At 51.2% G+C, this 22,787-nt stretch overlaps 1 protein-coding gene across 11 annotated transcripts; it reads right to left on the bottom strand.

Moving 5' to 3' along the window:
* Nucleotides 1-64: 64 nt before the first annotated feature.
* Nucleotides 65-22,150, bottom strand: LOC128853129 (hepatocyte cell adhesion molecule-like). Of its 11 annotated transcripts, none has more exons than XM_054075448.1 (11): nucleotides 21,997-22,150; nucleotides 17,061-17,192; nucleotides 15,088-15,429; nucleotides 11,080-11,307; nucleotides 10,773-10,877; nucleotides 8,592-8,690; nucleotides 7,202-7,321; nucleotides 6,866-6,961; nucleotides 5,995-6,087; nucleotides 5,334-5,410; nucleotides 65-4,249 (listed from the first exon to the last, which is right to left on the bottom strand). In XM_054075448.1, the coding sequence occupies exons 2-11, from the start codon at nucleotides 17,092-17,094 to the stop codon at nucleotides 4,208-4,210; spliced, it is 1,236 nt and encodes a 411-aa protein (XP_053931423.1). In that variant the 5' UTR covers nucleotides 17,095-17,192; nucleotides 21,997-22,150; the 3' UTR covers nucleotides 65-4,207. The 11 variants fall into 11 exon arrangements, 9 of the variants coding, with proteins under 9 accessions (XP_053931423.1, XP_053931421.1, XP_053931422.1 ...); XM_054075446.1 differs by having other exon boundaries at nucleotides 66-4,249; nucleotides 11,080-11,352; XM_054075447.1 differs by having other exon boundaries at nucleotides 66-4,249; nucleotides 8,592-8,687; nucleotides 11,080-11,352.
* Nucleotides 22,151-22,787: the final 637 nt, after the last annotated feature.

Below are 22,787 nucleotides of genomic sequence, written 5' to 3'. Positions count from 1 at the left end.
CATGTTGGTATTTCAAGTTACTACAAAATTACACCCAGAAAACAAGTGTATGTTTATATTTCAAACTGTTTTATTGCCTATGATTAAGCTCATCTGTGATTAATTTGTTGTATGAATCATAGAATCTTGGAATGGTTTGGGCTGGAAGGGTCCTCAAAGTCCATCCAGTTCCAACCCCCTGCCATGGGCAGGGACACCTCCACTGGATCAGGGGGTTCAAAGCCCCATCCAACCTGGCCTTGAACACCTCCAAGGATGGGGCAGCCATCCCTGATTCTTCCCAAGTTCTCATCTCAATCTCCCCTCTTGCAGCTCAGAACCGTTCCCCTCATTCTGTCCCTGCGCTTCCTGATCCAGAGCCCCTCCTCATCTTTCCTGGAGCCCCTTTCAGCACTGGAAGCTGCTCTAAGGTCTCCCCACAGCCTTCTCTTCTCCAGGCTGAACAACCCCAACTCTCTCAGCCTGTCCTCATATGGGAGGTGCTGCAGCCCTTGGATCATCTCCGTGGCCTCCTCTGGACCCATTCCAGCAGATCCATGTCCTTCCTGGGCTGAGGACTCCAGCACTGAATGCAGGGCTCCAGGTGGGGTCTCGCCAGAGCAGAGCAGAGGGGCAGAATCCCCTCCCTCGCCCTGCTGGTCTCACTGCTCTGGATGCAACCCAGGACACGGTTTCTCAGTTATGAGAGCACGTTGCTGGCTCGTGTTGAGCTTCTCCGCCATCAGCACCCCAAGTCCTTCTCAGGGGTGCTCACAATCCATTCTCTGCCCAGCCCGTGTATATGGATTATTTGAAATGCTACCCGTATATTGCTCAGCTAATCACTCCCAGGAGCGAGGCCAGTTGGTGATGGACAAAGTCTCCCTGCCTGGATGATCCATGCCAGGGAATCAGGAGTCAGTAGGGGGGTGCCATAGAGAAGTTTTCTCTGGGGAGTCTCCATTTTGGATAGAAAGGAAGTGATTTTTACAACACAGTGACATGAGGGGGCGTAGGACACCGCTATTTGGAGCAGAAGTTTCTGTTTCACACGGAACACTATTTTCTATTTTTCTCAGACCAATTTTTGCTTTCCCAGGCTGGTTCTCCCTTCCTCCACCTGAAAGAGACAAGACCTCACACCAATTCCTGCTTTCCCAGTCTGTTTTCCACCTTTTTTGAATAGTTTTTCCCTACCCAAATGCTAAGGATGGGGCTCTGAGCAACCTAATCTGATTGAAGATGTCCCTGCTTGATTCTGAAGTGTCCCCTGTGATTCTGTGATTCTAAGATTTGCCTTGCAATAAGACAAGAATCATAGAATCATAGAATCACCAGGTTGGAAAGGAAGCACTAGATCATCAAGTCCAACCATTCCTATCAATCCCTAAACCATGCCCCTGAGCAGCTCACCCACCCGTTCCTTAAACACCTTCAGGGAAGGTGACTCCACACCCTCCCTGGGCAGCTGTTCCAGTGCCCAATGACTCTTTCCGTGAAAATATTTTTCCTGATGTCCAGCCTGAACCTCCCCTGGCGGATCTTGAGGCCATTCCCCCTTGTCCTGTCACCTGTCACTTGGGAGAAGGTCCAGCTCCCTCCTCTCCACAACCTCCTTTCAGGTAGTTGTAGAGAGCAATAAGGTCTCCCCTCAGCCTCCTCTTCTCCAGGCTAAACAACCCCAGCTCTCTCAGCCGCTCCTCGTCAGACTTGTTCTCCAGCCCCCTCACCAGCTTCGTTGCTCTTCTCTGGACACACTCCAGAGCCTCAACATCCTTCTTGTGGTGAGGGGTCCAGAACTGAACACGGTACTCGAGGTGCGGTCTCACCAGTGCTGAGTACAGAGGGAGAATCACCTCCCTGGACCTGCTGGTCACACCGTTTCTGATACAAGCCAAGATGCCATTGACCTTCTTGGCCACCTGGGCACACTGCTGGCTCATGGTCAGTCGCTGTCAACACCCCCAGGTCCTTCTCCTCTAGGCAGCTTTCTAGCCAGACTTCTCCTAGTCTGTAGCACTGCATAGGGTTGTTGTGCCTCAAGTGCAGGACCCGGCATTTGGCCTTGTTGAACCTCATGCCATTGGTCTCAGCCTGTTCAGATCCCTTTGCAGAGCCTCCCTACCCTCCAGCAGATCGATGCTTCCACCCAGCTTCGTGTCATCTGCAAACTTGCTGAGGGTGCACTCAATGCCTTCATCCAGGTCATTGATAAAGACATTGAACAGAGCTGGACCCAGTACCGAGCCCTGAGGAACCCCACTTGTGACTGGCCTCCAGCTGGAGTTAACTCCATTGACCACCACTCTCTGGGCCATCCAACCAATTTTCAACCCAGGAGAGTGTGCGCCAGTCCAGGCCAGAGGCTGACAGTTTCTGAAGCAGAATGCTGTGAGAAACTGTGTCAAAGGCTTTACTGAAGTCCAAGAAGACTCCATCCACAGCCTTTCCCCCATCCAGTAGTTGAGTCACTTTGTCATAGAAGGCGATCAAGTTAGTTTGGCAAGATCTGCCCTTTGTGAACCCATGTTGACTGGGCCTGATCACCCGGTTCTCTTGCATGTGCTTCATGATAGCACTCAGGATCACCTGTTCCATGACTTTCCCTGGCACCGAGGTCAGGCTGACAGGCCTGGAGTTCCCCGGATCCTCCCTGCAACCCTTCTTGTAGATGGGCACAACATCAGCCAGCCTCCAGTCTAGTGGAACTTCCCAGTCAGCCAGGACCGCTGAAGATGATGGAAAGGGGGTTTGGAAAGCACATCCGGCAGCTCCTTGAGTACTCTTGGGTGGATCCCATCCAGCCCCATAGACTTGTGGGTGTCTCGCTGGGCAAGCAAGTCTCTAACAGCCTCCTCTTGGATCATGGGAGCCTCATTCTGCTCCTCTAACTCCTGGGTTTGTACACAGGGGGAACAACTTCCCTTACTATTAAAGACTGAGGCAAAGAAGGCATTAAGTACCTCAGCCTTGTCTTCATCCCTTGTCACTGTTGTTCCTTCTGTATCCAATAGGGACTGAATATTCTCCCCAGTCCTCCTTTTCTTGTTAATGTATTTGTAGAAAGATTTTTTATTATCTTTTACAGACTTAGCCAGTTTGGTTTCTAGTTGGGCCTTAGCCCTCCTGATTTTTCCCTGCACGATCTCACTTCCTCCCTGTAGTCCACCCAAGACGCCTGTTCCTTCTTCCAAAGCTCATAGACATTCCTCTTCTTTTTGATGTCTTTCAAGATCTCCCTACTCAACCAAGCTGTTTTTTTCCCCCACCGGCTCCTTTTCCGGAACATGGGGACTGCTTGCTCCTGAGCTGCTAGGATTTCATTTTTGAAGAGCGCCCAGCCCTCGTGGGCTCCCTTGCCCTGAAGGACTGTCTCCCATGGGACTTTGCTAACCAGCCTTCTGAACAGTCCAAAACCAAGGGGAGCTGCTGTTACTGAGAATCACTCACCTGCCTCTCTGCACCTTAAAAGGAGACTCACCAAGGTGAGAGGAGGATGTGGCACCCAGAGCAGCACCATGCATTGGTGCCAACACTGAAGAGTGCTGCTGAAAGCAAACCAGGGTCAGGTTAAAGGTTCAGAAGCAAAAGCAAAGGCAGGGTGGCTCTGGCAGGACTGCATCCCAGCAGGGCTTGGACAGTATGGTCCGCACATCTTTTGTACCAGAACAAATATTAACCAGGCCAGTAGCTAAAGCTGACAATCTGCTCTTCTGCAGTTGTCTATACTAATTATTGGCAGCAACCCATTCTGGATCAAATTCCTTGAAGTGCTCCAGAGCATCAGCTTTTCCCCTTGATTGACATTCACATGACTTTTGGGCTTTTTTTGTTTGTTGACTCATTAATGTAATAAAAAAACAAGGCATGTGGTGTGGCAGTGTTAGTGAGGCTGGTTAAGCTCCAGCTTGGTCCCAGGTACAACTTCTGGCTCATGGAAAAGCTGCCCCTGCTGGGGTGATGGCCAGTGTTAGCAAGAGCGATGCTCGTATTTTCTCTTAGCCTTGGTTTTATGAATAGAGGGCAGGGAAAGTGAAGGGAGGACACATCATTTGTCACCTGGAGCTATTGCTTAGGGACCTGGGGGCAGCGTTTTGGCAAGATCTTTGCCAAAAGCCTTGTCTCGTTGGTGTCAAGGTAGAGGCAGATCTTACAGACGCCTTGTTTCAGCTGATGGCAGCTTCCCAGCTCCATGGGGCTCTACTCCAGCTGGTGAAGGGACGATCCTTTACTCCTCTTCCTGCTTCTGTCCTCGGGTTTCTTCCAGCACCTGCCAAAACCATAGAGACCATGGCTTTTGGTGGCCTAAAAGGGACTGAGAGCTCTTCAGCCATACCGTGAACTATCCTATAGGAAGCTCTGCTGTGAAGCATCCATAGGAAGCAGTGTCACAGTCCTAGGACGAGCACCCCTTCGGCACACAGAGACATTGTCCTCTCTTAAACATCCCCATCCCTCAACTCACCTCCAGAGACTGTCCTGGGAGAGGCAGTAAATCACCTCCACCATGACCCCCTCCAGAGTCACAGAACCATGGAATGGGTTGGAAGGGACCTCAAAGCCCCTCCAGTTCCACCTCCTGCCATGGGCAGGGACACCTCCCACTGGATCAGGGGCTCCAAGCCCCATCCAACCTGGCCTGGAACCCTACGAGGGATGGGGCAGCCACCACTGCTCTGGGCAACCTGGGCCAGGGTCTCAGGCTCAGTTGCAGGAGAGACAAGGAAGGGCTCCACTGACCCCCAGGTCCTTCTGGCACCACTCAAATAAGGCAGGAGAGGAAGGGGACATTAGGGCAAATCGGCAGTGCTGGCGTGGGAGGGAGGTTACTCTGAGACAGAGTGCAGTGGAGGAGGGAGGAGGAGTAAAGTGAGCACAGGAGGTGTACTTGATGATGTTGGTAAGAGACTGGTTTTCCTCTGTGCGTTATTTGTAACTGTTCCGGATTAGGTGTAGTAAAAGAGTGTTTTTACCCAAATCAAAGTGCAGCAGCCCGTGGAGCTGGGGTACGTGGGACACTGAGGTGCTCTTCCCAGCAGCTGATTGCATCTCAGCAATGCCAGCATGGGCAAGCAAAAATGCAGTGCTCAGGGCATCATCCACTGCCCACCCAAACCCAGGAATGCTCCCCAGGGCCTGACAGTGACCCCATGGGACCGAGCTGAACTGGTGGCCCCAGCAACCAGCGGGCTCACTGTGCCCCCTCAGGATGAGGACAAAGCCCGAGCATTCTGCAGAGATGCAGGCAGGTGCTTCCTTGTTATTATGAATTAAATATTCATTGTGAATTAAATATTCATCAGTAAATAATAAGGGCTTGCAATAGCAGGGAACCAGCTAAAGCAGAGAGTTACCGGGCTGGTTGTGTCTTGTGTGCTCCAGGTGAAACGCGTGATATTCGTCGTCTTCTCTTTTGGCTTATTCCTGTGATCTGCGAAGAAAGGAACGGCCAAATGACTCTTGGTTTCCAACAATGCTTCAGTAATGCAGGCTGCACCCTGCGTTTCATGGGAGAGGCAAAGAAAACCTGGCTGCAGAGAGCAGTGAGGATGGGAGCCTTTCACTGGGCAGAGCCCTTCTCTTTCAAAACCAGGAGAGCCCTGGTTTAGGCAGGGAAAGCAAGAAGCACCATGGAATTCTGCCTTCAACACCCATCTGGGCAGGCTTTCCAGTGCCTGACAACCCATTCAGGGAAGAATTTTTCCCTAATATCCAATCTAAACTTCCTGTGGCACAACTTGAGGATATTTCCTCTCATCCTATCACCTGTCACTTGGGAGAAGAGCCCAGCACCCACCTTGCTCCAACCTCCCTTCCAGGAGCTGCAGAGAGTGACAAGGTGTCCCCTCCTCCTCCTCTTCTCCAGGCTAAACAGCCCAAGGTCCCCCAGCAGCTCCCCTGTTCTCCAGCCCCTTCCCCAGCTCCATTCTCTTCTCTGGATGTGCTCCAGCCCCTCAATGTCTTTTCTGAACTGAGGGGCCTGGAGAACAAGTCTTGTGAGGAGCAGCTACTTACACCACAGGAGAAGGAGCAGCAGCATGATGAAGATTGCTACAGCAGCAAAGCCACAGCTGGCTGTCAGATGAACAGCCTCTGAGCAGCCTCGCTCTGATGAAGAGAAAGGGAGAACCTGTCAGCAGTCACTTCTCGGGCCAACACCACCCCCTGAACATTTGGGTGCCATGAATTTAATATCGGGAATTTCTGCGTTTCAAATCATGGGACCAAACAGGCAAAACTTCCTTTTTCTATGCCAGAGCTAAGAAGCTGCCAAGACTGCATTAACTGCAATAAGGTTTCTGGCAGGACCAGCTCTGCAAAGCCACATAAAGAATCTCTGTGCCCCATGTGGAGTAACCCCTCCTCAGATACACTTCTGTTCCCCAGAAGAAAGGCAAGCAAGGGCAAGAATGGTGCAATGGGGGCCACGAAGATGATCAGATGATCCAAGGGCTGGAGCACCTCCCGTCTGAGGACAGGCTGAGAGAGTTGGGGTTGTTCAGCCTGGAGAAGGGAAGGCTGTGGGGAGACCTTAGAGCAGCTTCCAGTGCTGAAAAAGGCTACAGGGAATGTGGGGAGGGGCTCTGGATCAGGGAGGGCAGGGACAGGATGAGGGGGAATGGTTTTCAGCTGAAACAAGGGAGACTGAGATGAGATTTTAGGGAGAAATGTTTGTTGTGAGGGTGGGGAGGCCCTGGCCCAGGTTGCCCAGAGCAGTGGTGGCTGCCCCATCCCTGGAGGCGTTCAAGGCCAGGTTGGATGGGACTTGGAGCTCCTGATCCAGTGGGAGGTGTCCCTGCCCATGGCAAGGGGTGGAACTGTATGGGCTTTGAGGTCCTTTCTGACCCAAACTATTCTGTTATTCTAAACATGGGCCACCCCTTACCATGGAGCTTCTGGACGTTGTGGAGCAAAAGGGTGGTGAACAACAAGTTGACGATCAGCGTTGTGGGGGCTGTAGAATTCTGGCTGACTTTGTGCCCTGGGAGAGGCAAAAAATGCTGACAGATTAGAGAAAAAGGCACGATGAATGCAGGCTGGAATGCAGAGGAGTTGGGCTTCAATGAGAGAGTGAGCAAGGTGTGGAAAAAGTCTCTGAACAGGTGCCATGGGAGTGTGCTGGGCCTGTGCTGCCTCCTGGGGGTGAAAACCTAAGGAATTTAGTCCTGGGCTCTTATTATGCCTTTTTCAACAGAGATTTAGATCATAATCAGCAACTTACATATTTTGATTTTGTGGTATCTTGGAGATGCTGGTCTCACTGCTGCTGCTGCAACCTCGGTACTTCCTATCACCCCAACAAGGCAGAACAGGGCAAGCAAGATGAAGGCAGCAGAAAAACCTGTGGGAGCAGAAGTAAACCAGAGGGTGAGATGGAAGCTAGTGAAGACAGCAGTCTGAGAACAAGGTGAGGAAAGTTGGCTTCTGGAGACCCTACAACCTATTGCTGCGTGTGGGTGTGGAGGATCCATCAGCCTGTGCAATGGGGGTGTGCAGTAGAAGCTGGACTGCAGACAAGAAGGGTCCCCACATCCTGAGGATGAGTCTGGAAGCAGAACTTACTCAGTGCTGCTGGCCAAGGGACCATGTCCTACAGCTGAGGACAGTTTTTATCCTGTAAGTTGGTAGCAAGCAAATGGTACTGTGTTCAGCTCTGGAGCTGTTGGAGCACCTCTGGAGGAGGCCACAGAGATGATCCGAGGGCTGGAGCACCTTCCGTACAAGAACAGGCTGAGAGAGTTGAGGTTGGTCAGCCTGAAGAGAAGGCTGCAGGGAGAACTTAGAGCAGCTTCCAGTCCCAAAAGGGGCTCCAGGAAAACTGCGGAGGGGCTCTTGATCAGGGAATGCAGAGAGAGGATGAGGTGCAACAGTTTTCAGCTGAAAGAGGGGAGATTGAGATGAGATCTGGGAAGAAATGTTTTGCTGTGAGGGTGGGGAGGCCCTGGCCCAGGTTGCCCAGAGCAGTGGGGGCTGCCCCATCCCTGGAGGGGTTCAAGTCCAGGTTGGATGGGGCTTGGAGCCCCTGATCCAGTGGGAGGCGTCCCTGCCCATGGCAGGGGTTGGAACGGGATGGTCTTTAAAGTCCCTTCTAACCCAAACTACTCCGTGATTCTATGATCCTATTATAAACGTACACATAGGCAAAAACTTTCTTTCAACGGAGAATGGAGACAAGACGTGTGCGTTTCGGAGGGGGCTTCTCTGTGCTTGTTTGCCTTAATGTGTGCTTCCAGCTCAGCGTGTGGCAAAGAGGCACCCATGGTGTGACAAGCAGGCAGCCTCAGCCTGGGGCAGGGAAGAACTGGCTATGGACTGGTTTCAGAACAGCCAATCTTTGTGTTCCTCCCCTGTGGTCCCTTAAGGTCTGGTGGAAATGGTTTCTGAACTGCTTTTCTGAAGCCACTAGAAAAGGGATTGTGGTACATGAAGAGTGCAAAAGGACAAATGTAGCACTTTGGTTTAAAAGAGCAGAGAAAGAGGAGCCTGCTGGCTTACCGAGCAGGACACTCTAATTTCTCCAAATCAAACACCGCTACATCAAAGATGCTGGAGGGAAAAGAAAGATGAGACACTGAAGCAAACAAGAACAGATCAGGTTAAATGAATCCTACCTTCTTCCAGCATCCAGATGATGGAGGCAGCAAGCAGAAGGAGAGAGGAGATACACAAAAATCCATGGGCAAACAGAATTACGGGTTTCCTTGCTTCTTCTCATAGGGGAAAAAAAGGCAAATGTATTCAGTACCAGACAAACTGTGTCCTGCGCTTGAGGCACAAAACTCTTGGGGAAGAGTGGCTGGAAAGTTGCCTGTCAGAGAAAGACCTGGGGGTGTTGATTAACAGCAGTCTGAATACTAGCCAGCAGTGGCCCAGAAAGCAAATAGCATCTTGGCTTGCATCAGAAACCGTGTCTCCAGCAGGGCCAGGGAAGGGATTCTGTCCCTCTACTCAGCACTGGTGAGGCCGCATGTCGAATCCTGGGTTCAGTTTTGGGCCCCTCAGTACAAGAAAGACATTGAGGGGCTGGAGCGCGTCTGGAGGAGTGAACGGAGCTGGGAAGGGGGCTGGAGAACAAGTCTTCCAAGGAGCGGCTGAATGACCTGGGGTTGTTCAGCCTGGAGAAAAGGAGGCTGAGGGGAGACCTCATCACTGTCTACAAGTGCCTCAAAGGAGATTGCAGAGAGGTGGGTGCTGGTCTCTTCTCCCAAGAGACAGATGATAGGACAAGAGGGAATGGCCTCAAGCTGCACCAGGGGAGGTTTAGATTTGACATCAGGAAAAATTTCTTCACAGAAAGGGTTTCCTCAGGCACTGGAACGGCTGCCCAGAGAGGTGGTGGAGTTCCCATCCCTGAAGGGGTTTAAAAGGCTGGTAGATGAGGTGCTTGGGGATATGTAGTGGTCAGGTACAGTTGCAGCTGATGATCTCAAGGGTTTTTCCAACCTAATGATTCTATGATTCTATGAAAAACAGAATGGGTGCATCCTGCAAAGGGAAGATCAACAACAAGCATAGCTTTTCTTTGCTTGTTCAAAGAATTGAACTCCTGAGCTTTAGAAACCCTGAAAACCAGCTTCTTTCTTTGACTTCAAGAGGAACCAGGAGACACCAGACAGGTTCAGGGTTTTTCCACACTGAACCAGACACCAATCCCACCTAGTGAGGCACTTTATGACACTTCTGAGTGTTTGCTGCCTGTAAAGATTTAACAAGTGCTGGATTTCCTCTGGAGACTCATCTCATGGGGGAAAGCCCACCTGGCACGAGCTGTTGCTCACCAGGCATGGAAAGCTCTTCAGGGGAGATTACCCCAAAGACAAGAGCTAATGTCATAACCTGCACATGGTCCCAGAGGTAATGCTGAGAGACAAATACACATGGGAGAAACTTTACCAGCTGTAGGGCTTCCCCACTGCTCTCCACATGGTCTCTGTTATTCTGGGAATTATTTCTGGTGGGCAGAAGAACCCCCTAGCAGATTACTAGGCGCCCTCCAACTAGCTATGTTGGAGGACTCACTGTTGGCTCCGTCTTTAGGTTTGTTTTTTTAATTAAGATATATGTTGCTACTGGAGCACCCAGGTTATCCATGGGTTAGCAGATCCAGTGTCATGACTCAAACACCAATGTGCTCGGTCACCAAAACCCATGAGATGTGATCATTGACCAACTCCAGGCAGGAAGGCTCTTCCAAGCAGTCTGCCTGTCCTGCCCTTTTTATTTCTTCCCAGGGATGTCTGAGGAATGGGTGAGGAACCACTTGTCTGCTTGATACTTTGACTCCATCTCTCACAAGGCCATTTGGGATTAGCTGCTTCTAGGGAGCTTTATTTTCTGTGTAAGCAGGAGGCATCAGAAGCACACAAGCTGAGCACATCTCCTCCCACTACCAAAGTGGGTTGGGATGATGGGGAGAAGAAACTTGGCTGAGGCTTTCTATCATCTGCCCTGTCCTAGAATCATTAAGGTTAGAAAAGACCTCTAAGATCATCAAGTCTAACCATCAACACAACACCATTGTGCCTACTAAACCTTGTCGCCCAGTGGCACATCTACATGAATTTTGAACCTCTCCAGGGATGGAGACTCCACCACTGCTCTGGGCAGCCTGGTCCAATGTTTCACCACTCTTTCAGTAAAAATTTTTTTCCTAATATCCAACCTAAACCTCCCCTGCTGCAATTTGAGGCCATTTCCTCTTCTCCCATCACTTGTTACCTGAAAGAAAGTGCTGTTCACAGTGGGGAGAGGAGGGTTGAATCTAGGGCCTGGGGTGAAGTCCTGGCACTCACCGAACCTGTGAAAGAGCTGGATAATGAAGCTGATGGCAGAGACAGTGGTGAACATCAGCGCGACGATGACCAGCCTCTGTGCGTGGTGTAGAGGAGGTGTGAGACCTGCGGCAGGAGGAAAACCCAACACTGAGGACAACCTCTAAACACAGAGGGGCAATCATACAAAACCGCAAAATGCAGGAAAACCTGAGGGACAAGTCCTTGCCTTGCTCAGGAAAGTCCATGAGAGACAGTTGTACCCTGCAGGGTGGATGTGCAACAAGAGGACACACCACTGGACCCACCATAGCAGGGCAAGTCTAACCTGTCACCATCAGATTCAGAGTTGCCTCCTTCCAGCTTATCATGTTGCTGATGTTGCAGGAGTAGGTGCCACAGTCTGACTTCTCTCCATTCCTTATCCACAGCACAGTGATGTTTTCAGAGAGCAGATAGCACTTTTCAGCAGGAAGGGGACGTCCATCCTTCTTCCAGGAGATGGAAAAAACCTCTACTCCCTCTGGCACCAAGCAGACCAGCTCGATGGGCGAACCTGCCAGGTTTGAAGTACACTGGAGCTCAGGCTGGGGCACAGGCTCTGAAAAGCAGAGAGCAGTGTGGTAGCGCTCCCAGGAGCATGAGAACTGCCCTGTTTTGAACCTCAAAATTGGCTGACATGCAAGAATACCGAGCAAGAATACTGAGCCCCTTGGGCAGTAAGCAGGTCCTGATTTACACCCCAGGTCAGTTTGGAGGAAGAAAAGATACTGCAGGAGCAGTGCAACAACAGTTAAGTTACAGAAAGCAGATGTCCCCATCCCTGCCACTGCACCACTCCTTGGATGGACTCTACCAACCCCTGGAGATCACTGTGGGCTCAGGGGTAACATCCTGAAAGAGCTGTGAGATGGGATTACCGGAAAGTGACTTTCTGGACACTGTCTGACATGGGGTGTCCCCAGAGGAGAGAGATCTTCCCACACAGTGGTGGCACAGGCAAGTATGGGAAAGGAAGAAGAAGCCATGAAGTTCAGCTGAAGAGCAGCGACGTGGGACTCCACTGCTGCCTGCATTTCAACTGGTCCAACTATGTGTGGGCCTAAGCACAGAGAATCAAGCCTTGTGTGCTGGAGAACCACATGCAGAAGGAGGGTTGACTGTCTCTCAGCTAACACCTAGGTACCTGCACTGGTTGGGGCTGCTTTTAACTACATCCGGATTTCCATTTGGTAGCAACCCCATGGTCCTGAGGTTCTTCATTCCTGGATGTCCAGCCTGCAGTATGCTCTCATAGTGATGCGGAGCTCTAGGAAAGGGCACTTCAAAACAGGGAGAGCTCTTGTCAATTTTCCAGGGAAATTCAGAGGCAGAGAAAGGCAATGGTGGTGGGAAGGAAGACAATCTGCAAGGCCTGGAGCTACGCAGGGAGCCACAGGAGATCAGCCCCGTCTGCCTGGCAGACCCAACCTCCTGCATCCATAAACCCAGCTGACCTCAGGATCTGATGCTGAAGGGGTTAGTAGGGCCATTGGTGAGGCAGCAGCATGATTGCTACCAAGGAGCTTCTGGCCTCAGCTCCAAGGGACTGGTCACAAGCTCCTGAGTTCCTCAAATCAAAGGTGAGCAGAAATCCTTTCTCCTGAGGAAATTTTATGCCATACATTTCCTGTAAGGGGCTTTTCATGACAAAACAACCAGATTAGTCTCTGCTCAGGCAGAAGGTGTCTCCCGTTTCCATCACTCCAGGATGAAGTGACCATGCAGCCTGATGTCCCAACCAGAAACTCAGCCCTTTGCCAGATTCAATTGCAAAAAAAAATGTCTGGCATTTCCCAGCAACTCTTTCAGGCTCTCCAGGCTGTGTCTTTCAAGACAGTGATGAAATCTTCCTCTAGTCTGAGACTTGCTGCTCCAACTGGATGCACATAAGCCTGATGAGATTCATCCTGGGGTGCTGAAAGAGCTGGCTGATGTTATTGCAAGACCTCTCACCACTATTTTCAATGGTCTTGGGAATCTAGAGAGGTCCCAGTCGACTGGAAGCTGGAAAAGGTTCTTCCAGCTTTCAAGAAGGATAAGAATCATAGACTCACAGAATGGTTTGGGTTGGAAGGGACATCAAAGCCCCTGACATGGACAGGGACACCTCCCTCTGGATCAGGTTGTTCCAAACTCCACCAAACTTAGCCTTGAACACCTCCAGGGATGGGGCAGCCACCACTGCTCTGAGCAGCCTGGGCCAGGGCCTCTTCACCCTCATTGTGAAGAATTTCTTCCCAAAGTCTAACCCAAATCTGCCCCTCTCCAGTTTATACCCATTGCCCCTCGACCTATCACCACAAGCCTTTGTAAACAGTCCTTCCCCAGCTTTCTTGTAGCCCCTTCAGGTACTGGAAGGTCGCTATAAGGCCTCTTCAGAGCCCTCTCTTCCTCAGGATGAACAATCCCAACTCTCCCAGCCTGTTCTTGTATGCAAGGTGCTCTAACCCTCAGGTCATGTTTGTGGCCTCCTCTGGACCCACACCAACAGCTCCGTATCGCTCTTATTCTGGGGAACCCAGAACTGGACTGGTGGGGTCTCACCAGAGGGGCAGAATCCCCTCCCTCCCTGCTGGTCCCACTGCTTGGGATGCAGCCCTGGACACAGTTAGTTTCTGGGCTGTGAACGCACATTGCCAGCTCGTGTTGAGCTTCTCATCCCCAGCACCCCAAATCCTTCTCAGGGCTGCTCTCAATCACATGAACCCCAGCCTGTATTGAAACCATGGACTGCCCTGACTTAGCTGTAGGACCTTGCAGTTGGCCTTGTGGAACCTCCTGAGGCTCACGCACGCCCACCTCTCCAGCCTGTCCAGGTCCCTCTGGATGACATAGCATACTTCTGGTGTGACAACTGCACCACGCAGCTTGGTATATCTGCAAACTTGCTGAGGGTAGGAAGACCTTGGAAATTATGGGCTTGGTAATATTATGGAGAAGTATCTTCCGGGAGTTATCGAGAAACACTTGAGAGACATTGCAGTCATTTGTCACAGTTAACATGGGTTCACAAAGGGAAAGTCCTGCTTAACCAACTTAATGTCCTTTTATGGTCACCCATCTTGTTGACCAAGAGAAGCCAGTAAAGGTGGGCTTCGTGGGATTTTAGCGAAGATTTTGATGCTGTCTCCCATAGCATCCTTCTGTGGTGGATGTCACAACACACAAATCCATAATACATTGAGCAATTGGCTGACAGATTGGGCTCAAAGAGATACAGCAAATGGGGTGAGGTCAGGCTGGTGGCCAGTCATCAGTAGGGCTACCCAGATTTTGGATTTAGGGCCAGAGATCATTAGTGTTTTTATAAGTGATTTAGGTGCAAAAGTCAATTGTACATTTGCTGATTTTACTAAACTAGGAGAAGCTGTGGACTCCCTTGAGAGTAGAGAGGCCTTACAGAGAGATGTGAATAGACTGGAGAGCTGGGCAGTCACCAACTGTATGGAATCCGTGTGGTTGTTCATTGCCCAGCTCTCCAACCTGTCCAGATCCCTCTGCAGGGCCTTTCTGCCCTTAGGAGCATCAACAGCTCCCCCCAGTTTGGTGTCATGCACAAACTTAATTATTAAACCTTCAGGTCCTGCATCCAGGTCATTTTTGTAGAGGTTAAAGGGCACTGACCCTAGGAGGGATCCTTGCGGAACACCACTGGGGACTGGCTGCCATCCTGATGGAACCCCAGTTACTGTGACCCTTTGAGCCCAGTCCATTGCTCACCCCGTGCATTGTGTCTTTGTCCAGCTGTGTGTGGGACAGTTCATTCAGGAGAAGACTGCGAGATATTCTATGATGCTATGGCTCTATTCTGGTTGCCAGCTTGTGGACCTGTCTGCTGCACCAACTGGTGGATCTGAGAAAACTATCCTCTGGAGGACAAGTCTTATGAGGAGCAGCTGCAGGACCTTGGGCTGTTTTGCCTGGAGAAGAAGAGGCTGAGGAGAGACCTCATCGCTCTCTGCAGCTGTAAAGGAGGCTGGAGCGAGGTGGGTGCTGGGCTCTTCTCCAAGGTAAGACGTGATAGAGTGAGAGAGAATGGCCTCAGGTTGCACCAGGAGAGGTTTAGATTGGACATTAGGAAACATTTCTTCACCAAAAGGGTTCTCAAGCACTGTAACGGCTGCTCAGGATAGTGGTGGAGGGGTCCCTAGAAGGGTTTAAAAGACAAGTAGATGAGGGTGTTCAGGGATCTGGTTCAGGAGTGGGTAGGTATGGTTGCACTCAATGATCTCAAACGTCTTTTCCAACCTAGGTATTCTATCATTCTAAGATCCTTTCAACACATCTGACTTACTGATAACTTTAAGGAGGGTTGTCCTAGCTTTATCCTGCATCAGATCAACTGTCGCTTTATAGGTGCCGCTGTCTGTCTCTTCTAACCCCTGCAGGAGAATTGAGCCATTCTTCTGGTAGAAAGTCACTCTGCCTTGGTACGCTGGGTAAATGGTGAGAGACTGGGAATCTGCGTAGTGCTGCAGGATTAATGCGGAGCTGGTGGGGCTCAAGTATTCCCACTGGATGAAGCTGATATTCTTGATATCCGGCGCGTGCATCAGTATGGAAGATCCTTCCGCTGTGTATCTTCTTTCTGTGATTTCCAGCATTGCAAAGGACACCTGCAAAATCAGCAACAGGTCTGGCAAGGGGGGAGATATCAGAACAGTGTGGGTTAGTTTTAAAGCAAAAGCCAAAGAGCAATTTAATGTACTTGGGCACCCTATTTTTATCCTTTACATCTTTTTTTTGCCCATGTTACCATCTGCCTTCCTGAAGCTTATTTGTGCCATGTATCTGACTTCCTTCCTCAAGATAAAAACTGGAACGTTTTTGTTGGTGTCCTCTAGAAATGCTTCTCAGCTGGTTAAAAAAATTCCTTGCCCTTTGCAATGAAACTGGTTGGAAACTGGGCTTTTTGGGCTTTCCTGCGCAGCAGGGGTTGCTAATGGGGACCACAATCAGTGCAGCTTCACCCCTGCATCTCCAGCTGCTCCCTCAGGACCTGAAAGGAAGAGCATGGCTTGGAAAACAAGCTCTGAAATGCACTTTGCTGGGACTATGTAGTCTGCTAAATAACTGGTGTCTGAGGGCTGACCTTTCTGTATGGTGTTAAAACCTACAGGCCTCTTCAGCCCTGGCCTCATCATCCCTTCCAGAGGAGGCTGAGCCCTGCAAAACAGATGCTCCCCCTGAGCTAGATGTGACCTTTCTGCATCTGGAAGGTGCTTGGTTCATCGCGCCGTCACATTTCCTGGTATCACTGAGTAATGCAACTGCCATGTGGGCGAGCTCTTTTCATAGAATCATTAGGTTGGAAAAGACTTTGGAGATCAGCAAATCCAACCATACCTGCCTACTGCTAAGTCCTGTCCCCAAGCACCTCATCTACCCACCCTTTAAACACCAGGAATGGTGACTCAACCAGCTCCCTGGGCAGCCATTCCAGTGCCTGGTATCCCTTTCAGTGAAGAAATTTTCCCTGATGTCCAATCTGAACCTCCCTTGGTGCAGCTTGAGGCCATTCCCTCTTTTGCCCCATCACCTGTCACTTGGGAGAAGAGACCGAGACCCACCTCTCTGCAACCTCCTTTTAGGTAGTTAGAGAGAGCATGAAATGGAACCTGAACCAGCCTTTAAATAAAAGCCTTTGTCTTGAAAATGTTTTGTGGTTTCCCCAGGGGATACGGCAGCTAGTGTAGGTGTCAGCCTGTGAGTGTGATCCTGAAACGTGCCCTTGGCTCTACCAAACCCAGACATGAGAATCCCATCGTAACGCTGCTGGGATAAAAAGATGTAGCAAGAGGAAAGGCGCATGTGATATCTCCAGCACCCAAATCTGCCAGAATCATCATCCTGGACCCACTCTGAGCGTGTTTCAAAGGTTATGCTGGTTGCTGAAGAGGGAACAATCTACAAAAAACAGGTTCCAAAAGGAAATCATGTCTAAGCAAAGAGGAAAGGTGGTGGAGGGGAGGTTCAAAGGCTCACGGAAAGGAAATGGAGGGTACAGCATGGTGGGAGAGCAGAGAAGAGGCTCCCAGAAAAGCAATCTGTACGAATGCAGTGAAGGAGAGCTGCATGGAAGAGTTGGTGGTGGCACCCAGGTATGATGATGCTGCAGCACTGGAAGGAGGGACCTTCCTGCACACACCCCTTTCCCAGTACTGCCACAGCCCGGAGCAGGGACACAAGGAGAGCTCAGAAATGCTGCAAGCATGTGCTCTTCAGGGAGGTGATACAAGCCCTTCATAAGTTAATTTTCTTACTTACAGCCTGTGATGGCTGCCCGCAGTTGGGTTAACATGGTAACGCCCTGCAGGCTCTTTCAAACCACTCCAAGGGATGAGCTCTTTCTGCAGCTCTACACTCTTGGGATGGCTGCTCTAGGTGTGATGGATGGACCTGTGAAGGACACGGTGAAAAGCATCATTGGCATCTGCTGTGCAGGGGTTGGAAAAGGTGAAGGGTGCTCAGTGCAGCGATGGAGGAGCTATCAACCTTCTCCATGTGCTCCCTCAGCTCTAGTGTTTCCACAGGCAGCACTGGCTGAAGCCTGAGCCCACACTGCTCATCATGGCACAGCTCAGGAAAACCATCACAGCGATATCTGCCTCCAGTGCCAGTTCACCACAGTGGTGGAAAAAGGATCTCCTAAACACAAAGACCATTGATATCAACAGCATCAACTCCAGCACAGGTGTAGCAGTTAATCGGGAGGGACAAGAGTGCTCCAGCCCTCAGATCATCTCTGTGGCCTCCTCTAGACTCTTTCCAACAGCTCCATGTCCTTCCTATGCTGAGGACTCTAGAAGTGGACACAGGGCTCCAGGTGGGGTCTCACCAGAGGAGCAGAATCCCCTTCCTCGCCCTGCTGGTCCCACTTCTTCCAGTGCAGCCCATAGTGCTCAGAGGTGGTTTGCAGAGTCACATTGAAAGCTTTGGCTTTTGGACAGCAAGGACTTCTCTCAGTGCCAGGTTTTGTAAGGCTCTGGAGCAAGGGGGAGGGCAGACAACTGTGGTAAAGTGGACAATGGGACAATTTTTGCCAAAGGTTTTTCATTGCCCTGCGAACAGAGTCTCAGCCAGGACTAGCAAAGGTCAAGATGGTCTCCTTTAGAGACGTGATTTATTTTAGAACCAGTCTGAGGCTGACAGTGGCTAAGGAACTGGCTTTTGATGCAGGGGATGTGTGTTTAAGGCTGAGCTCCCTTTGGAGAGACATTACATCCTGGCAGCATCCAGCTTTCGTCTGGGAAATCCAGCAAATAGCAGAGGAGGATCTGAAAGGGAATCAATTTCAACCACAGAGCTGCCCATAGGTGCAGCATGATCTCCTGGATCTGGCCCATCCCATATCCCCAACCCCAAGAAGGAGAAGAGAGAAAAAAATCCCCAGATCCAAGGGAAGAGAAAACAGCCAGAGTGTGTCATGTTCAGCCCTGCAACAGAGAACTCTAGCCAGAACATCCTCCCCAACACCACTCCCAGAGGAGCCCTCTGCAGATTCCTGTTTTCTGCCTTGCCAAGACGATATTCCAGCCCTCAGATAACGCAATGGCTGGAGTACCTCCCATCTGAGGACAGGCTGGGAGAGTTGGGATTGTTCAGCCTGGAGAAGAGAAGGCTATGGGGAGAACTTAGAGCAGCTTCCAGTCCCAAAAAGGGCTCCAGGGAAGGTGGGGAGGGCTCTTGATCAAGGAGTGCAGGGAGAGGATGAGGGGGAATAGTTTTCAGCTGCAAGAGGGGAGACTGAGATGAGATCTTAGGGAGAAATGTTTTGCTGTGAGGGTGGGGAGGCCCTGGCCCAGGTTGCCCAGAGCAGTGGTGACTGCCCCATCCCTGGAGGGGTTCAAGGCCAGGTTGGATGGGGCTTGGAGCCCCTGATCCAGTGGGAGGTGTTCCTGCCCATGGCAGCAGGTGGGACTGGAGGTTCTTTGATGTCCCTTTCCACTCAAACCATTCCATGACTCTGTGATTCTAGCAGCTGTGGAAAGAAGCATTTATGTTGTTTAGAGATGAAGGATTCTGTGCCTACAGAGAGGGAATGAGGTTTATTACAGGAGATGGAGAATATGGCGTCTTTGTACAGAGAACAAGTACCACAGCTCCTGCTTAAAGTGCTGCTGGTCCTCCAAAAAATGAACACCTCCTCCTCCCTTCTTGCCTCCACCAGCAGACCAGGACCCCTCAGATCTGTGGCTGGGGAGACGGGTAAGAGCCTGTGGGTACAGAGTTGCCCCCACAAGGTGGAGGGTGGGTTAGCTCTGCCTGCCATCCCACAGACTGGTGTCTCTCTTGAAGAGAACTTCTTGTCTCACACAAGGCATTAGCCTGGTCCAACGTTTGCAGCCTGGAGGGCGGGTGTAAATGTGACTCAATGCTTTTGGTAAAGGGGCAGGTATTTCCAGTAGTTTTCACGGACTGTTACATGGATAAGGAGAGGAATCAGACAAGAAAATGCACAAACAAAGCACTCTTGTTTTCCCCTGTCCTCCAGCATCATTGCTATGCCGTTATCCTTCCTTTTTAGAAGCTCCACATGGAAAAGCTGGCACAGAAGCATGCTGCAGCCTGCTGGAGTTCTACAGAGACGACTTTTTAAGGGGTATCTTAGGAACTTCACTATATACCATGTATTTGGGAAACAACCAAAACGATTCTGCCTCTTCTGCAGCCTTTTATGGAAATGGAATGTGCGTCAGCTCTTGTTCAGCTGAAAACAAAGAGATTGTTGGATGACTTCGGCTAGGATATGACTGTGTATCAGGACAAACATCTGTGTCAGTGGAAGGGAAACTCCCAGTACTACAAAGTCCTTCTGTCCTTTCAGGGCTGCCAAGGACTCAAATTGAAAGAGGGGAGATTGCAATGAGATCTCAGAGAGAAATGTTTTGTTATGAGGGTGGGGAGGCCCTGGCCCAGGTTGCCCAGAGCAGCGGTGGCTGCCCCATCCCTGGAGGGGTTCAAGGCCAGGTTGGATGGGGCTTTGATCACCCTGATCCAGTGGGAGGTGTCCCTGCCTATGGCAGGGAACTGTGTGGGCTTCAAGATTCCTTCCAGCCCAAACCATTCTATGACTCTATAATTAATATAATTAATTATGACTCTATGCAAGCAAGGCATCCCTGCTGCTGGAGAGAGGTGAGAGGTTCCTTTAGGGATGGGGCAAAATACTTCTTATATTACAATTCTCTCCTGCTCCTCGGCGGTTTGCCCGTAGCAGAGATGTTAGCAGCTGACATCATCTGGCTGGAACTATTGTGGTCTGGCAAAGGAATCTGTGAGAGGAATCGAGAGCAATCAGCACAGGCACAGGCTGATTTTCTGTTATCTCTGGCATGATCTCCAGCATCTGTGCAGTCCTACTAAGGAGGTGGGTAAAGAGGAGACATGGCTTCAGCTCCTGGCAGTGGAAAAGGCCGTTATCCTAGCATGGGCTGCACTCCATTAGTGGTCCTTAAAAGAATGTACTTCGCCTGACCTTGGCAAAAGGGTGATAACAGACCTGGTGTTGACAGGAGCAACAGGAATGAATGATTGTTTCAAAGATACACTTTGACGAGAGAGAAACTCTGCTGCAGAGGCAGCGCAGGCACCTCTGGTACGGGCTGGTACAATCAGGCCCTTTGGTAAGGATCTGTGTGCCCTCTCTCTGCTCTGATGTGAAGCCTTTCACTGCAAAATAGAGAGGAATGATCTTTGCCCTGCCCGGAGGAAATAAAACAAAAGAGATGAAACCATTCCATGATATCACCCTGACAGCTGGGAAAGGTTGGATTATCACATTAGCAAATATTAAACCCTGGCTCTGCTCTCTCTGTCTCACATCTGCTGAGGCCTGGCAGAAAGCACGGCCATGGGTGAACTGTTACAACCAGTGGCAAGGACAGAAACTGTGAAGCGCTGCTCAGCAGTCATGGTTTGCAGGGAAAGGAAAACCCGTTTCAGGTAAAACTTAAAGGCATAGAGCTGTTGGAGCGAGTCCAGAGGAGGCCATGGAGATGATGTGAGGGCTGGAGCACCTCCTGTACAAGGATAGGCTGAGAGAGTTGGGGTTGTTCAGCCTGGAGAAGGGAAGGCTGCAGGGAGACCTTAGAGCAGCTTCCAGTGCTGAAAGGGGCTCCAGGAAACCCGAGGAGCGCTCTTGATCAGGGAGGGCAGGGAGAGGATGAGGGGAATGGTTCTGAGCTGCAAGAGGAGAGATTGAGATGAGATCTTATGGAGAAATGTTTTGCTGTGAGGGTGGGGAGTCCCTGGCCCAGGTTGCCCAGAGCAGTGGTGGCTGCCCCATCCCTGGAGGGGTTCAAGGCCAGGTTGGACGGAGCTTGGAGCCCCTGATCCAGTGGGAGGTGTCCCTGCCCATGGCAGGGGGTGATGAAACCGCATGGGCTTTAAGGTCCCTCTGATCCAAACCATTCTATGATTTTATGATCCTGCATTTCTATGATTTATGACACATCTGCCTCCCTGTGAGTATTTATTTACTGTGGCTAGGTAGGAGGAGAGAGCTGAGCCTGGGGAGCAGATCCCAGTGCCTGGTGGAGGAGAGCACCCACGGTGCGGCAGCGAAGAGCTGCGGTAGAGGGGGAGGAGGGCTTTTCCCTTGTCCCCTGCCTCATCCCCATTGCTCCAGCCCTGGTGTTATCCAGCCCTGTCACTTCAGTACAAAAATCACCCCAGCCCCATCTCTCCAGTACCTGCTCTCATCACTCCAGGTCCCCGTTCTCATCACTCCAGCCCCAGCCCCACCTCTCCAGTAGCTGGCCCTTCGCTCCAGGTCCCTGTTTCCATCACTCCAGCCCCAGCCCCATCTCTCCAGTAGCTGCCCCTTCGCTCCAGGTCCCTGTTCTCATCACTCCAGCCCCAGCCCCACCTCTCCAGTAGCTGTCCCTTCACTCCAGGTCCCTGTTTCCATCACTCCAGCCCCAGCCCCATCTCTCCAGTAGCTGGCCCTTCGCTCCAGGTCCCTGTTTCCATCACTCCAGCCCCAGCCCCACCTCTCCAGTAGCTGCCCCTTCACTCCAGGTCCCTGTTCTCATCACTCCAGCTCCAGCACCATCTCTCCAGTAGCTGTCCCTTCGCTCCAGGTCCCTGTTCTCATCACTCCAGCTCCAGCCCCATCTCTCCAGTAGCTGCCCCTTCACTCCAGGTCCCTGTTCTCATCACTCCAGCCCCTCCCCATCTCTCCAGCCCCCTCCCCACTCACCCTGGTGCTGGCAGCTCTCCGCAGTGGTCTCTGCTCGTTGCTCTCAGCTCGGGGCGGTAACGGAGCTCCCGCCCACAAGCAGCAATTCCAGCCTTCTCTGTTTCGTTTTCTCTATCCTCGGCTCTCCCAGGCGCTCTCCATTGCTAATTGGAAGCAGGAGGTGGCTAAAGCACTGGTGGTCTGGTTCCTGCTCAGCCTCTTGTTCGCCCACTTCCTAAGCAATGGGACCACTGAAATGTTTCCTCTTCCCCACGCCCCCACCCCTGCAGGGACTGGGACCTCCAGCTTTCTGCACGATGGTGAGCATTTAAAAGGAGCCCAGGAGAGCTTAGTAGGATCTGGGTTTGCCTTGCACAAGACACAGGGAATCTCTCTGGGTGATCCAGCACACAGGGGCAAAATGGGCTTAAGACCTGGAGGAGGAAGGCAGGAGATAAGGCATGAAAAGGGTCATCTCCACCTGCCTTCAATGTTTTCCCAAAACTCACCGTCATGCAGATGGACACAAGAGTCGTTTGGCTCTCAAAAGAACCTCCAGCCCATCCAGATGGTCTGGGTTCTCACTTAGTCCCACCTTCTACCCATCATCATTGCACTTGGCAAGTTGGTCGTTTGACACCGTGTCTCTTAGCATCCTCATGAACAAGCTGACCAAGTCTGGGTGGTGGGGTGGGTTGGAAACTGCCTGAATAGCCAGTTCATAAGGGGTTGGTAGTGGGATCAGTCTTCTTGTTAAAGGGGGACAGGCAGGGAGCAGGGACTTCGAGTGATGGGACCAGGGACAGGATGAG

The sequence above is a fragment of the Cuculus canorus genome, chromosome 10 (assembly GCF_017976375.1).
Source record: "Cuculus canorus isolate bCucCan1 chromosome 10, bCucCan1.pri, whole genome shotgun sequence".
Lineage (NCBI taxonomy): Eukaryota > Metazoa > Chordata > Aves > Cuculiformes > Cuculidae > Cuculus > Cuculus canorus.
Note: the sequence above shows the minus strand (reverse complement) of the source record. Positions and strands in the feature narration are given on the sequence as shown.

What these genes read in the sequence shown, in the direction of transcription:
- LOC128853129 (XM_054075446.1), bottom strand. Translation starts at nt 17,094, where the DNA reads ATGTTAACCCAACTGCGGGCAGCCATCACAGGCT. An exon ending in TCTGAATCTGATGGTGACAG is followed by an intron (nt 10,878 to 11,079) that starts GTTAGACTTGCC and finishes CTCCTGCCGCAG; the next exon opens with GTCTCACACCTCCTCTACAC. An exon ending in CATCTGGATGCTGGAAGAAG is followed by an intron (nt 7,322 to 8,591) that starts GTAGGATTCATT and finishes CTGCTCCCACAG; the next exon opens with GTTTTTCTGCTGCCTTCATC.